At 40.2% G+C, this 14,349-nt stretch overlaps 1 protein-coding gene across 1 annotated transcript in view; it reads right to left on the reverse strand.

Moving 5' to 3' along the window:
* Positions 1 to 13,413, reverse strand: part of LOC311230732 (uncharacterized protein) — a gene marked incomplete at both ends in the record, with an annotated part of 65,167 nt that extends 51,754 nt beyond the window's left edge. Inside the window, 5 exons of the mRNA XM_084317091.1 lie at positions 11,561 to 11,684; positions 11,814 to 12,062; positions 12,229 to 12,409; positions 13,218 to 13,294; positions 13,395 to 13,413. Of these exons, the coding sequence (XP_084173217.1) occupies positions 11,561 to 11,684; positions 11,814 to 12,062; positions 12,229 to 12,409; positions 13,218 to 13,294; positions 13,395 to 13,413 (650 nt within the window). The remainder of the gene's footprint in view (positions 1 to 11,560; positions 11,685 to 11,813; positions 12,063 to 12,228; positions 12,410 to 13,217; positions 13,295 to 13,394) is intronic.
* Positions 13,414 to 14,349: the final 936 nt, after the last annotated feature.

Genomic DNA, 14,349 nt, shown 5'->3' on the forward strand with positions numbered 1-14,349 from the left:
TGCAGTCAGGCAAGCGATACCGGAGTCTCAAGGTGAGCACAGAAAGACTCAGAAGAAGCTTCTATCCCCAGGCCATCAGGCTGCTCAACGAACAATAAACACTATACAACAACCATCAAATGCACACAGCACACACATCCACACTCACTTTAAACAAACAACACACTGCAGCACCCACTCTCCACACTAAACACACTTTATATTTATTGATAAAGGATTTGCACTACAACTCGTACACCTTACTGTAAATTGTACCTAAATTGTACCCCATCCCATTTCTGCTTTGCACTATAAAGTATTGTATATTAGTACACTGACACTGCATAGTATATTGTATATTATATGGTAACTCAGTTACTCCTATTCTGCATCGAACATTGTACATATGTCTATACTGAACACTGTGACCTCTTTTTTTACTTCTAATTTACATGCTATACTATTTTATTTCATACTTATCTTGTCTAGCACAGTCTCTGGAGCGTAACAGTAAGAAGCATTTTGTATAAAAGTATTCTGTACTTCTGTATGACAACTATTAAAGAAACTTGAAATGTATATACTCTCTTTTCTGGACTCTTTTTGTATCACAAACAGTACTGTATTGTCTGGTATGTCATAAATGTATAGATGTAGCAGTACTGTCTATCTGTATGTCGTGTATGTCATATATGTTATGATGAATTGAAAATGGGGGACCCTGATGTAAACAAGACGAAAGTCTTTCTCTGGTCTGCATCCCCTTAACAATTGTATGTATTGAGCTGTACTGTACTTTACCTACTCTGTAATCTGTTAATAAAGTTTTCAATCAATCAATCAATCAAACGCGGAACTGGAAATGTATTGGGGAAAGAATTCAGGCTGCCTGGTGTTCTGACGCGATGACTCTTCCATTTTGTAAAGTTTCCTTGCCTGTGGATAGGAGGAGTAAACCCGCCAATGACGCACCTTGTGTTGCTCACGTGACAAAATACAGGAAGTGAGACAGACCTCGAGGCGCGTTTTCTTTTCGTAGCCGCAGTTTGCGGAGACGCTCTCTGATTGGCCACTGACGTTTCTGGTCATGTGACATGTGCGCCCAAGCAATCGTGTGACGCCTGTTTCTTTCACGGTTAAGCTTAGGCACTCTTTCGAAGTTGGTTAAGGTTAGAGTTTGTCTTAGAGCAGGGCGATAGAACACCAGCCCTGATTCCAAACTCTAACCATAACCAACTTCGAAAGAGTCGCCTAAGCTTAACCAGTGATAAACTAGGCGTTAGGTAGTTTGCATCATAGATATATATAGAACTATAGTGTTCTATAGATATCTATGGTTTGCATGCTGTTCGAGGCGGAAATGGGCAAAGACACAGCTCGTCACGCGATTGGGCGCACATGTCACATGACCAGAAACGTCAGTGGCCAATCAGAGAGCGTCTCCGCAATCTGCGGCTACGAAAAGAAAATCACGCAAGCGAGGTAGAGCATCAGGAAGGAATTCATTGTGGTCGCGATCCGCCATTAAAGTTTAAACCCATTGAAGAAGAAGGAAGGAATTCAGTTTTAATTTCACATTTAGAAATGTCTCAAATAGAACAGATGGAGGCTCTTGTTAAAGAGCGACTAAAACAGCTGTTGAGGATATAATTTAAAATATGATTAACGTTTATTAGGATAAGGATTCCCGGTCAAAATGGCAGATCGAGCGTCAAAACAAGCTGCTGGACATCCTTCTGAAAGCCAAGATATAAAGTTACAAAGAGCAGGTTTGTGTTTTCAATCTGTTTTGCAGATGATTTGACAGGTTATGGCTGAACGAAGCAGGTAACGCACAGCACCGTTGAATATCAGAAACTAGCAGCGGGTGTTTTACTCACATATGTATCCTTTCGCCACGGAACTGTAGTAGTGTACGTACTGTAGTAAAACAATAATCCAAACCACATGTTTCCACCATGTATGCTTATAAAGTTATGAAGGGAATCTATGTGCAGAATTTGTGAAAGCTTTACCTTTACCAATAATAATGGTCCTGGAAGTCACTGATGTAGGCTAGTTGGTGCATACTGCATAGTACCCCCTCCCAATGTACAGTGTCTTCCCCCTCGAATGTATATATTTTCTTTTAGGATCTCTGTTAAACAGTAGGGGTGGGAATCACCAGTTTCATCATGATACGATACGATATCGATTCTTTGGACAACGATACGATATTTGCCGATATCACAAAGTCTCTCACGATACAATACGATACGATTAGATTCAGGTGCCTGCGATCGATATGAGATGATATCATATGCCCATTTAACACAATCAGTAACATTTAGATCAACAAAAAAAAGGTAATGAAAATATCATTTGACATTTGTATTTTTGAGCTCTTCCAGACATTTAAAGGAAAATCAATCTATTGTTTTTAATACAAATAGACCTCCTGTTCACTGTAAAGTGCCACGTTTTTATATATTGAGCTTTAAACTTTAAGCTAAATTTTTTGGAACTCAAAACTCACAACCTCCCTCTCCCAAACCGTTCCTACAACAATTTGTTGATGTTGCATGATCATGTATAGGCCTACATTTATTATGTATTATATTGTTTATGTTTAAATAACATTTAAACATCAAACTCCTCTGACCTCATCTGGTCTTTCCAAAGACGCGCGCACACACACACACAGAAAGGGAGAATGCTATGCTGTAACGTCTACACACACGGAGCTACTGCTGTTGTTCTTGGGCGGATATGAGACTCGCCACAGGATTTTCAAAATAAGAGTATCGATATGAATCGATCTTATTACATCGCATCGATCCGATTCGATTGTTGATAATTACATCGATGTATCGATCTGGATCGATGTATCGTCCCACCCCTATTAAACAGTACTGTATATTTGTATGATCTTTTGAATGAAGAATGGAAGGGGGTCAATGTAGAAGACGTTAATGCTGCTTACAATACTTTTTTTTAATATCTATCGGACACTCTACGATAAACACTGCCCAATGGTTCAATATAAACGAAAAAGTAATGACAATAGAAAACCATGGATAACAAAGGGATTAGAGAATGCATGTAAAAAGAAAAACAAACTTTATTGAGATTTTATCAAATGTAGAACGAAGGCTGCTGAAACTAAATACAAAGTGTATAAGAATAAGTTCGTATTAATTATGAGACGGGCTAAGAAAGATTATTACAATAAATTGTTAGGCGAAAATAAAAATAATATTAAGGGCACATGGGACATTCTAAATAAGGTAATGGGTAAAAAATCAGCATCCACAAAACTGCCTAGCCATTTCCTTAGTAATAGTAAAACTATAAAAAAAAAAATATATATATATATATATATAAATGAGGTGGTTAACACATTGGTCGCCAAAATCGATTTACAGCGTTATTGCCCGCCATGCGAATTCTGCCAATAACGCTGTCCAGCGATTTTTAGATCAATATTTCATTTTTTCGCCATAGCATTCATAATTCATATATACACCCGCGACGCTGCAGCTGGACCCTACAGGTGAAGGCAACGACGGCTCAATACCGCCGCTTGGTGGATGGTCGGGCGAGTTACACTCGTCAACAGGATATGGGGGCTGTGCGTCGATTAAATTCATCCGGCCGTCAGATATAGTTGCATGACTCCCGACAGACACAATGTACATAATGGATCGCTTTCTAAACTTAATAATCTATATGATTTCGGCGTTTATTGCGACATACAAACCGGAAATGGACCTAGGCGATCGACGCCGTATACTTGGGATCTTTCACCGCCAGTCTCTTTGACCCACGGTAAGAGGACACTAATGTTATTTTCAACCCAATTGTGATTTTCCTTGTTTGCAATGCAAACCATCGGATCAATATATCCACCCATACTACATAAAGCAGTTACTGATGATCGGGGAATTATAAACGACCCCCCCCCCCCCTTTCCTCCATGCATGATGAAGCATAACGTATACCGATCATATACAGTTAAATTTTTTAATATAGCGTGTATAGGGGGGAAACGGCAATCGATAATCTATTATGCGTTTAGGCCTATAACTCACGCTCTAGGAATTACTGCAGAAAACGATAAAAACATACTTATATTCTAGAAGGTATTTTTGTATGAATGTATGAATAAAAGAGTGTAACGTTCCCACATCCTGAACGATAGATAATCGATGTTGAATGGGCCATAGTAATATTAATAAAACAATAAAATAAAACTCTGAATCTAATCTAAATCTGAATCTATATCTTGTATGTCATAAATGTAACAGTACTGTACATTAGCAGGGCTGTACGCTAAGCTTTTTCACTAGGGGCACACTTGCCCCTAAATGAGAAATTTGGGGTCAAAAAAATTTTTTTAGGGGCACATTTTTTAATAACAATTTTACCATTTATAGTGCAAAAAATATGTTCCTCCTGCCTCATTACTGTGGTCCTTTTATTTAACATTTAAGTGCTTTTGTTGTCAGGTTTGTATCTTTTATAATGAACCAACTGAACTTTGTATTACCACAGCTGCAAACATTTCTTCTTTCATTGATAACGGTGTATTAACAGTGTTCATAGTCAGTATCTGCTGCACACTGCAACACAGCTCTAGAGACGTACACTAAACCCACAGGCCTGCACACTGCAACACAGCTCTAGAGACATACACTAAACCCACAGGCCTGCACACTGCAACACAGCTCTAAGACATACACTAAACCCACAGGCCTGCACACTGCTACACAGCTCTAAGACATACACTAAACCCACAGGCCTGCACACTGCAACACAGCTCTAGAGACACTAAACCCACAGGCCTGCACATTGCAACACAGCTCTAGAGACACTAAACCCACAGGCCTGCACACTGCAACACAGCTCTAGAGACACTAAACCCACAGGCCTGCACACTGCAACACAGCTCTAGAGACATACACTAAACCCACAGGCCTGCACACTGCAACACAGCTCTAAGACATACACTAAACCTAGAGCCATATGAAATCCGTTTTATTATTTTCCAAATTCCATTTTATTTTTTCCCAAATTCAATTTTTTCCGTTTTAATATTTCAGAATTCTGTATTTTGCCTTTTATGCTCATTTTACCATCAGAAATAGTGTCTAATAAGTGGGAATGAATAAATGTCCACAATTGAATAAGATATAACAGTCCATTTAATGTTTTTAAGTGCTTCAACTCAGAAATACAGTTCAATTTTACACAATATTTTTCAATTAATATTGTGACAAAATAAAAATACATATTTCAAGTGTAAACAATAGATACAGCTAGCTACTACTGACATTATCACAATGACAATGTCAGTAACCTAGCTATATCTATTATATTGTGATGAAATATAGTAATGCATAATTTAGGCACCTTTAGTTTAGTTTATTTCGTTTATAAAGGACAGTGTATAATGGCAAACGTTTGCATTAAACAAATGGATGAGTGCACCAGATTTAGCAAGAAGCTATCATTTCCATCTATAGTCCTATGTACTGTAACGTTTCATAGCTATTTAAGTTTATTTAGATTATAAAGGGCAGTGTATAATGACAATAGTTTGCATTAAACAAATGGATGGGTGCACTAGATTTAGCAAGAAGCTATCATTTCCATCTATAGTCCTATGTAATGTAACGTTTCATAGCTATTTAAGTTTATTTAGATTATAAAGGGCAGTGTATAATGACAATCGTTTGCATTAAACAAATTGATGGGTGCACCAGATTTAGCTAGAACTTCTAGAAGCTATCATTTCCATAGATAGTCCTATAACGTTACATAGCTATTTAAGTGTATTTAGTTTATAAAGGGCAGTCGTTTGCATTAAACAAATGGATGGGTGCACTAGATTTAGCTAGAAGCTAAACGTCCTAACGTTTTTGCGGGTCCAGTCCACGGAACGTTGACAGAATTAGCAAAACACCTTATCACCGAAGGCATAAAAGTCATTAGGATACTGTTCTGCTCTGAATTGAGGGCTTATTGTGGAATAGTTTAGCTTCTTGACGATGTTAACACAAGCAGCCAGACGCTTGAGCACCGCGGCTGTGTTGTGTGTAACACGCTGTAGCGTCCCCGCCTCCCCGGTCGCGTGTACACCAAACGTTCCACCCAAAAACGAAATTTCCGTCCAGATTAGGCCAAATTCTGCAATATTCCACGTTTTGCAGTTGATTCCATTTTTATTGGTTAATTCCGCGATTCCGTCCGCGATTCCGTGAACGCGGATTTCATATGGCTCTAACTAAACCCACAGGCCTGCACACTGAAACACAGCTCTAGAGACACTAAGGCTGAGGTTACACCTTTCGTATCATTTCGTATTGTTTTCTTATACGTATCGCCGCGTATCGCCGCGACGTCATGCGCCTCGAGTCACACTTTCGTTTTTTTTCCGTTTTTGTCAGCCGAGCACACTGATGTAGTACACTGCCAAAGCAGTAGGTGGCAGTAGGTGGCAAACATGAAGGCAATTTCAACCAATCAGAACGAATGTGCCAATACACTTCCTGGTGGAAGCTCCAGCAAAGAAAATGTCAATAAGGCAGGCGCCTATGCCGCGCCACCATCTTGCAATGCAAGATGCACTCAATGCAGCAATAATTTTTCAGCAAAGCCTAATAAAAGTGCAATAAACAAAACGGATACATTCACTGTGTGTTCTGCCTGTCATTTGTTGATGAAACAAAACTAACATCAACACAAGTGACCACCAAGAGCGGATAGTTTAGTCTAAAAAACGATCGGTAGCATTGTTAGCTGCATGCTAACGTCAATGGAGTATGCCATTATAACAATATAGCATTGTGGCTAGAAGCTAACGTTAGCTCATGCTACTTAGCCAGCACGAAACTGATGATATCGCGAGCTATCAGTAGTTAGATAACATTAGAGACAACGCTGTGTGTATTAAACAAAGGTGAATAGATGACTGGGCCATTTTGTTTAATGCTTGTTAAGTTGAAAGAGGAACTCTGAGCTAACAGGGTCTGAATCCTGATAGCTCACGTTAGCCAGCTGCTCATGCAATCGGTAATGCTAGCAGAATGAATGGATGTAAACTTTATTTAACATATTGCATATGGGTACAATACAATACGGCTCAATACAAACAATTGTTAAGGGAATGCAGACTGTTGTAGCTTGGACTGGGGTCCTTATAACAATAACTTGACAACACATGGTAGCTGAAGCTATTTGGGACACGGAGCTCTGTCCCAAACACACACACTGTTGTCACCGGAAGGGCACGCAGATGGTATCTACTGCGCATGGGCGTTTTCGCAACAACTGCTCCGTGCTGACTACACGCTGTTGTCGAAGCGTTTTTTTTGCGTATCTCCAAACGCAAACACAATTTTGCGTTTCAGCCGTATCCACAAAAAAACGCATTTCTGTGTAGATAGGACATCAAACGTCGTCAAAAACGTATAAAAAAACGCCAGGAATACACTAGTCTAACCATAGTCTGAACCCACAGGCCTGCACACTGAAACACAGCTCTAGAGACACTAAACCCACAGGCCTGCACACTGCAACACAGCCGCCTGCTCTAAGACATACACTAAATCATGCTCTGTTTCTCTCTCTCCCTCTCTCTTCCACACACACACACACACACACACACACACACACACACACACACACACACACACACACACACAGAGCTCCCTCCCCGGGCCCCTGTCCTGTAAGCTATGGGCTCGTGTTGCTACACGGACCTGTTTGTATGTTGCACGGTCCCTAGGATTCCCTACTAGTAAACAGTCAACCCTCCGTCTCTTATTATATGTGAACTAAAGAGTACAAGGTTTACACGACAGCCCCCACCCCTTGTTTTATTGTATTTGTGTACCTGTACTACCTGCTGTCAGCTGTTTATCTCTCTCTGTGAGCTTGATTAGCTAGAGTTAGCTCACGTTAGCTAGCGTTAGCTCCGCGGCTAACCCTGAACTAAATCAATGACTAGGTTCTAAAGCATTTCGAGTAGTTTTCACTGCACATAGAAGTAGCCAAACAGCGGGAGCATATAACCAAAACCCAGGCAATTTCGAGCCCTTGGCTTAAGGAATCAAATAGTCTGCCATTAGCTACATGCTAACGCTAACATGCTAACGTTATAACGGTCGGGAAAACCTGGCAGCGATAAGGGAATCGAAAGTCACAGGCACGCGATTCCAGGCATCGGACAATTAGGAACCATCGATTCCCATCCCTACTACTAACTTTACTTTTCTTCATAGCTAAATCAGACAGTCAGCCAGTCTATCAGAGTGAGTGCTCAGCCTTGGATAATTTAGGAGTGAAATGCGAATGCAAGGCTTGAAATCACTACTTGCAAGCCCGCCCCCAAATATTATTTACCAATCGCAACGGCCAATTAAAGGGGCAATTTGCGATCATCTCGTCGCAGTGTACAGCCCTGATTAGGGATGCCCCGATCACGTTTTTTGTCACCGATCGTCGTGAGCCATATCGGCCGATACCGATCCGATACCGATTGTTTTTGATAAAAAAAAAATAAAAATTATTTTATATAAATCTTTTTTAAATTTTTTTTATAAAATATATCTATTATATAATTAGACTTGTACTTGTATTATCTGCGAGACATCGCCACCACGCAACAAGCTCCACTGTCTGTGTGTACTCGAGTAGCCTCCAGCTACGGCCAGGATTCTCCGGAGCTGCAGCTGGACCCTATACTCGAGTAGCCTGCAGCTACGGCCAGGATTCTCCGGAGCTGCAGCTGGACCCTATTGATCACATTCAACAACATGCCCTCAGCTCGAATACGCATCGAATGAGTGTTATAAAACATTGATATCAGGAGCTATCTGTCGCTACTGCTCGCCGGCTATATAACGTTGATACAGCGCCTCAGTGAACTATTTAGTTCAGTGGGACATTTCGTTTTGAACAGTGAGCTGGCGTCAGCTAACGTGAGTGAGCTAGCGGAGGTATCATACACGTCTCTACTAGACTTGCTGGAGCGTTTGTTGATGTCAGGAGCTATCAGTAGCTGGCCGGCTAGATACCATTCGGTTAGACAATGCCTCATCATGTATTGGACTGGAAGTGAATGGTTGACTGGGTCATTTTGTAACGGTAGCTAACGTTAGCTTAGGGAGGTCCCGTCCCACTAGACTAGACCCGTGTTTACATGCGTGCGGGAGGGGCTGGATGGAGAAGCAGACGCCGCACCACTGTGTGCAGCTCCCGGTGTCTGAGACGGAACTCAGCGAGTGAGATCGGTTTTGACGATCTGCGAAAATAAAGCATGATCACCGATCGCATATTTATACTGATTATCGGCCGATAACGATCGGTGGCCGATCGATCGGGGCATCCCTTCGGGGCATCCCTACTGTACATCTGTATGTCGTGTATGTCATAAATGTCATGATATCTATGTCGTGTATGTCATAAATGTCATTATGAATTGGAAATGGGGGACCCTGATGTAAACAAGACGAAAGTCTTTCTCTGGTCTGCATCCCCTTAACAATTGTGTGTATTGAGCCGTACTGTATTGTACACATTCTGCAATCTGTTAATAAAATCTTCAATCAATCAATCAGTATGAGTTGAGATAAATACTGCACTTCCGCATGTGGTGTCAGACCAGTTTAAATTCTGCACTGTCAAGTTTTCAGAAACTAGCAAAGATAATTCTGGTTCTTCAATTCTCTGTCCTTCCCTCCAGACCCCCCACAGCTGTCAGTCTGTAAGGAGGTTCACCCTGAGCAGCAGGAGAGGAGCCCCAGTCTGGACCAGGAGGACCCAGAGCCCTCACAGATTAAAGAGGAACAGGAGGAAACCTGGAGCAGTCAGGAGGGAGAGCAGCTTCAAGGCCTGGAGGAGGCTGATACCAAAGACTCCATATTCACTATAAGCAGTGTGAGAAGCCTCCATGATCAACAGCAGGGTCAGTCCCCACATGATGATGATGATGATGATGATGAATAGTTTTATTTTCGGTCTTTGTTTACAGATAAATCAAAAACACACGTGGACTTTCAAAAGGAAAAGAAAGTAAGCTCACACACAAAATCCAAACTCAATTACCGAAAAAAGGAATAGGCACACACATGCTATTTTTGGATAAAAGCGTCAGCTAAATTACTAAATGTAAATGTTAACCAAACTGTAGAAAACCACAAATATTAATGTTTATTAAAGGCTAGGCACATTTTATTTGGATTCAAAATTATGTGTGGGTAGTAGTTGTTTATTGCTGGGTTTGAGTAGGAGCTAGTAATTAGGTCTGAATTTGAAGTAAAACACAAGATACTTGTGCCCTAAAGATAAGGATAAGCACTCAATGAAGAAACCCAATCCCGGTGCCAAACATCTATGCTACATATTAGGGCTGCACGATTAATCGTTTTTTAATCGAAATCGCGATTTGGAATGATGCAATGATCAAATCGCCAAGCCTGCAATTAAAAAAAAAAAAAAAAAAAAAAAACATTTTTTTTTTTTTTTTTTTATTATTTAACCAGGAAGTCCCATTGAGATACAAGATCTCCTTTGCAAGGTAGACCTGGCCAAGATGACAGCAATAACATTTGCAATACATCACACAGCAATAAAATGTGCGATACATCACACAAGAACATAATAAATGTGCATGTATACAATGTAAACACAAAGCAGAATAGTCTACATGATAGTAAAAGTGTATAATACAGGGTAATACAGTAATTTTGCAGTTGGGACCCGACTACAGAAAGCAGCAACATTCTTCTTGTAAATTTTTTTTTAAATATGTTATAATCGCATCGCAAATCGCAATCGCAATATCTGTCAGAATAATCGCAATTAGATTATTTCCCAAAATCGTGCAGCCCTACTACATATATATATATGTGTGTGTGTGAGGGGGGGTATGATTAGGGTTGGGTACCGAACTCGGTACTTACAGTATAAGGGTACCGATTCACGTTGGATCAATCAATGCCACATTTCAGTACCTTGAGAGCTGATTAACCCTTTGGGTGCTGTTGACGTAGAATTACGTTTCTGTCGCTCGACGGTTGAGTGCCGGAAACGTAGATTATGTTTTTCTCACAGTATTTATTTTTATTCGCTATTGCCATTCATAATTCAGCGGGGCACCTTGTGCATGCTGTACTGAATGTGTCTGAGCTGGCAGACGGTCTTATACCGCCCTCTAACGCCTCAAAAAAATCTAAACCCAAGTGCCCAAGAATAAGTTAACATTCCAAGAAATTGCATGTTTTACTCACTGAATGTTGCCGCAGCCCTTATGGGTTTCCCTTTGCCTTGGGAAAATTTAACTTGAAGGCAGGCTCTCCGGTGGAACTTGTAGCTTGTGGGCGTTTGGCATTTTCATTGAAATGCATTGCAGATAGGTAGAGTCTGAAAGAACAAAAATATATATAAGCAATATATTTTTAATAGATCTAGTAGGTAATCTATTTTCTACATAATGAGTGATTACACATCAGGTGTTCATAATTAGTCATCTGTACACAATCTAAATTACCTGCAAAGCATTCCTAGAAATGGAAACACAACGTTCTTTGGTGCGAACCGTAAGATGACACTGTGATAGGACTCCAATGGAGACGTTTGGTGGTGTGGACTGAGTTTAGCGACATCCTTCAGGATTCTCTTGTTTAGAAGCACTTTTTCAAGTCTGAAGGCAGCCTTTGATTCTAAAGGTAAAAAGAAATTGCATTCAGAAAAAAATATGTTAAATATATACTCATCATGAAAGATGGACAGACATACATAGGTCTTTTGACAATATCAACTTCTGACACATAACCATAGTGTGTACATACGAGGCTTCAACCACTTGCTCTTATCTCTTGAGAGATGGTCCGCATGAAGACACTTTTTAAACAGTGGGTCTTTATGTGTATGGACATCATGCATGTGGTTGAACAGTGACGTCCACTTTGCCACTTTCTCAGGGCCTGTCTGCGATGAAGATGCAGTCCAGTAGAGGTGGTTTGTTATGGCTTGCCTCCACTTCTTCACCACCAGACAGTCCTTGTCCTTGGCCACTTGGTCCACCTTCTTAGACAACCCTTGTAATAGGATTTTGCAGAACATAAGTCATCATCCAGTCTATTACATAATTGATTTACTTACCAAGCTATACATTGTTTACACAGCTTAATTTTAGACCTTTGATATCATGCATATTTAAACAGAACAGGATAACAACAGCATAAGAGATTGAATGTGTCATACCCTTTGCTAGATGCCAGACATCATAGAAGTGATTGATGCCCTGATCTCTCAGGAACTTCTGAATCTGGGGGTGACGGTCTGTGACAATGCAATCCAATGTCACACCACTGTCCTTCAGAAGAGCTAGGCTTCGCTGCAATCCTTCTTTTTCCATATGGTAACTGCCACCAACCTCATTGCTCTGTTGAACAGAACAGAGGCAGAACAGTATTTTTTTTTTTCTAGATTTTTTTTTGTATTTTTTTTTTGTATTTTTTTAAACAGACATAAACAAACATGACAACACACGATAAGATATACAAGCATTAATTCACAGTGCATATCCAATGAAATTACCATTTAGTCATGTCTTATACAGGATATACCCCTAATACCCATTATGTGATTATGCCATTTATATAATAATAATAATAATTTAGGATCGCATTGCTTAATTGGTAATTTGGTGTATACTATGCCCTTCAGCCTATGTGGAGCTACTATATTTTCTTCTAAACTTCTCCTTGGATACTAATGCTTGGGGATCAAACCATGTTGTTAGTGGTCTTAAAGTGTACGCCTTAAAGTAGTGGTAGAAATCTGGAAATGCCATACCTCCGTCTGCTTTGTTTCTCTGTGCGGTGGATCTTTTTATACGTGGTGGTTTGTTATTCCAAATAAATTTGTATGTGGAGGAGTGTAATTCTTTCCAGTAACCGTTTGGAGGGGGTAACGGTAGAACAGTATTTATGTTTGGACACTAGGGGGCACACCAGCTCTATTATAAGAGGCTCTGTATTCAGAGCTAGTACATGCACCTGCGAGGATTCACTCTCAAACCTGGAACTGCTTATCTGCAACAAACAATTGACAACTGCTCTGTTCAACTTCATCATCATTCATCTTTTCCTTTGGACAATAAAACCCTGCAAACTACATCGGCTGCATCTTGGACATTCAAGTCATTCAATGAGACAAGCGGCCACTACAAGTAGTATACCGGTATTCACCTGCACTAGCTGGATGTCTATGACAGTGTTGGAGTCTAGTTCCATGACGGAGTAGCTGCCGTACTTTGCGCAGTGGCCTGTGGACATACAGGAGTAGAATAACAATTTCATCAATGTAGTGCAATACTCTGAATTAAATCATAAAGTAGAAATCTGACATTGGGAAATGCTTCTAACCTGGGGAGTCTGCACGCATGTCGCCTCCAACGATGACCTTATTCTTCTGGCTCAAAGTTGCAAGAGTCACCTGAATGAATGAATGAAAACTTTATTAACAGATTGCAGAATGGGTACAATACAGTACGGCTCAATACACACAATATCGCCATACTACTACTGTTACAAAGGGTCAGATTAAACCGAATATATATATTTATTGCTTGAGATCCCTTGTATAATATTTGTATATCGTTTGATATCCCTTGTATATTCTTTGTATATATACACGGAATATCCCTTTACCTGGGTACAAACCAGACCATAATACTCGCTCTCCTATTGGACAGCGACCCCTAGGCGCCAACGACCATACACCCAATGCAGGGCTGTACGTTAACTTTTTTTGCACATAGCACTGGTGCTACAGAGGTTGATAGTTTTGTAGCACAGGCCAAAATCTTGTAGCACAAGTATAAAACGTGTTATATTTGTAACAGTCACAAATGTGCCTATTGTATTTGTGTTATTTAGTTGCAGTGCCATGTTTGGCTGTCATTTAGTATATCGCCATGTGTTATTATTACTATGATACTCTCATATGCTATTTTCAGTTAATATCATAAACAACATAAGGAATATTAGCATAATTTTGAGTGGACTGAAGGAATGAGTCAGCGTTAATAGTTTTAAATGCAAATAATTTATTGAAACATAGAAGTGGGGTCGGTTGGGACACACACACACAATGGGGGACCCTGATGTAAACAAGACAAACGTCTTTCTCAGGTCTGCATCCCCTTAACAATTGTGTGTATTGAGCCGTACTGTACTGTACCCATTCTGCAATCTGTTAAATAAAGTTTTCATTCATTCATTCACACACACTGTTTCAACTCACCACCCCCGCATCATATTGTAGTCTAGTCTGTCTTCAAACTTCCACTCCTCTCGAAACTTGTTTATTTGAATATCA

This window comes from Notolepis coatsorum (assembly GCF_963971535.1).
Source record: "Notolepis coatsorum genome assembly, chromosome: 6".
Lineage (NCBI taxonomy): Eukaryota > Metazoa > Chordata > Actinopteri > Aulopiformes > Paralepididae > Notolepis > Notolepis coatsorum.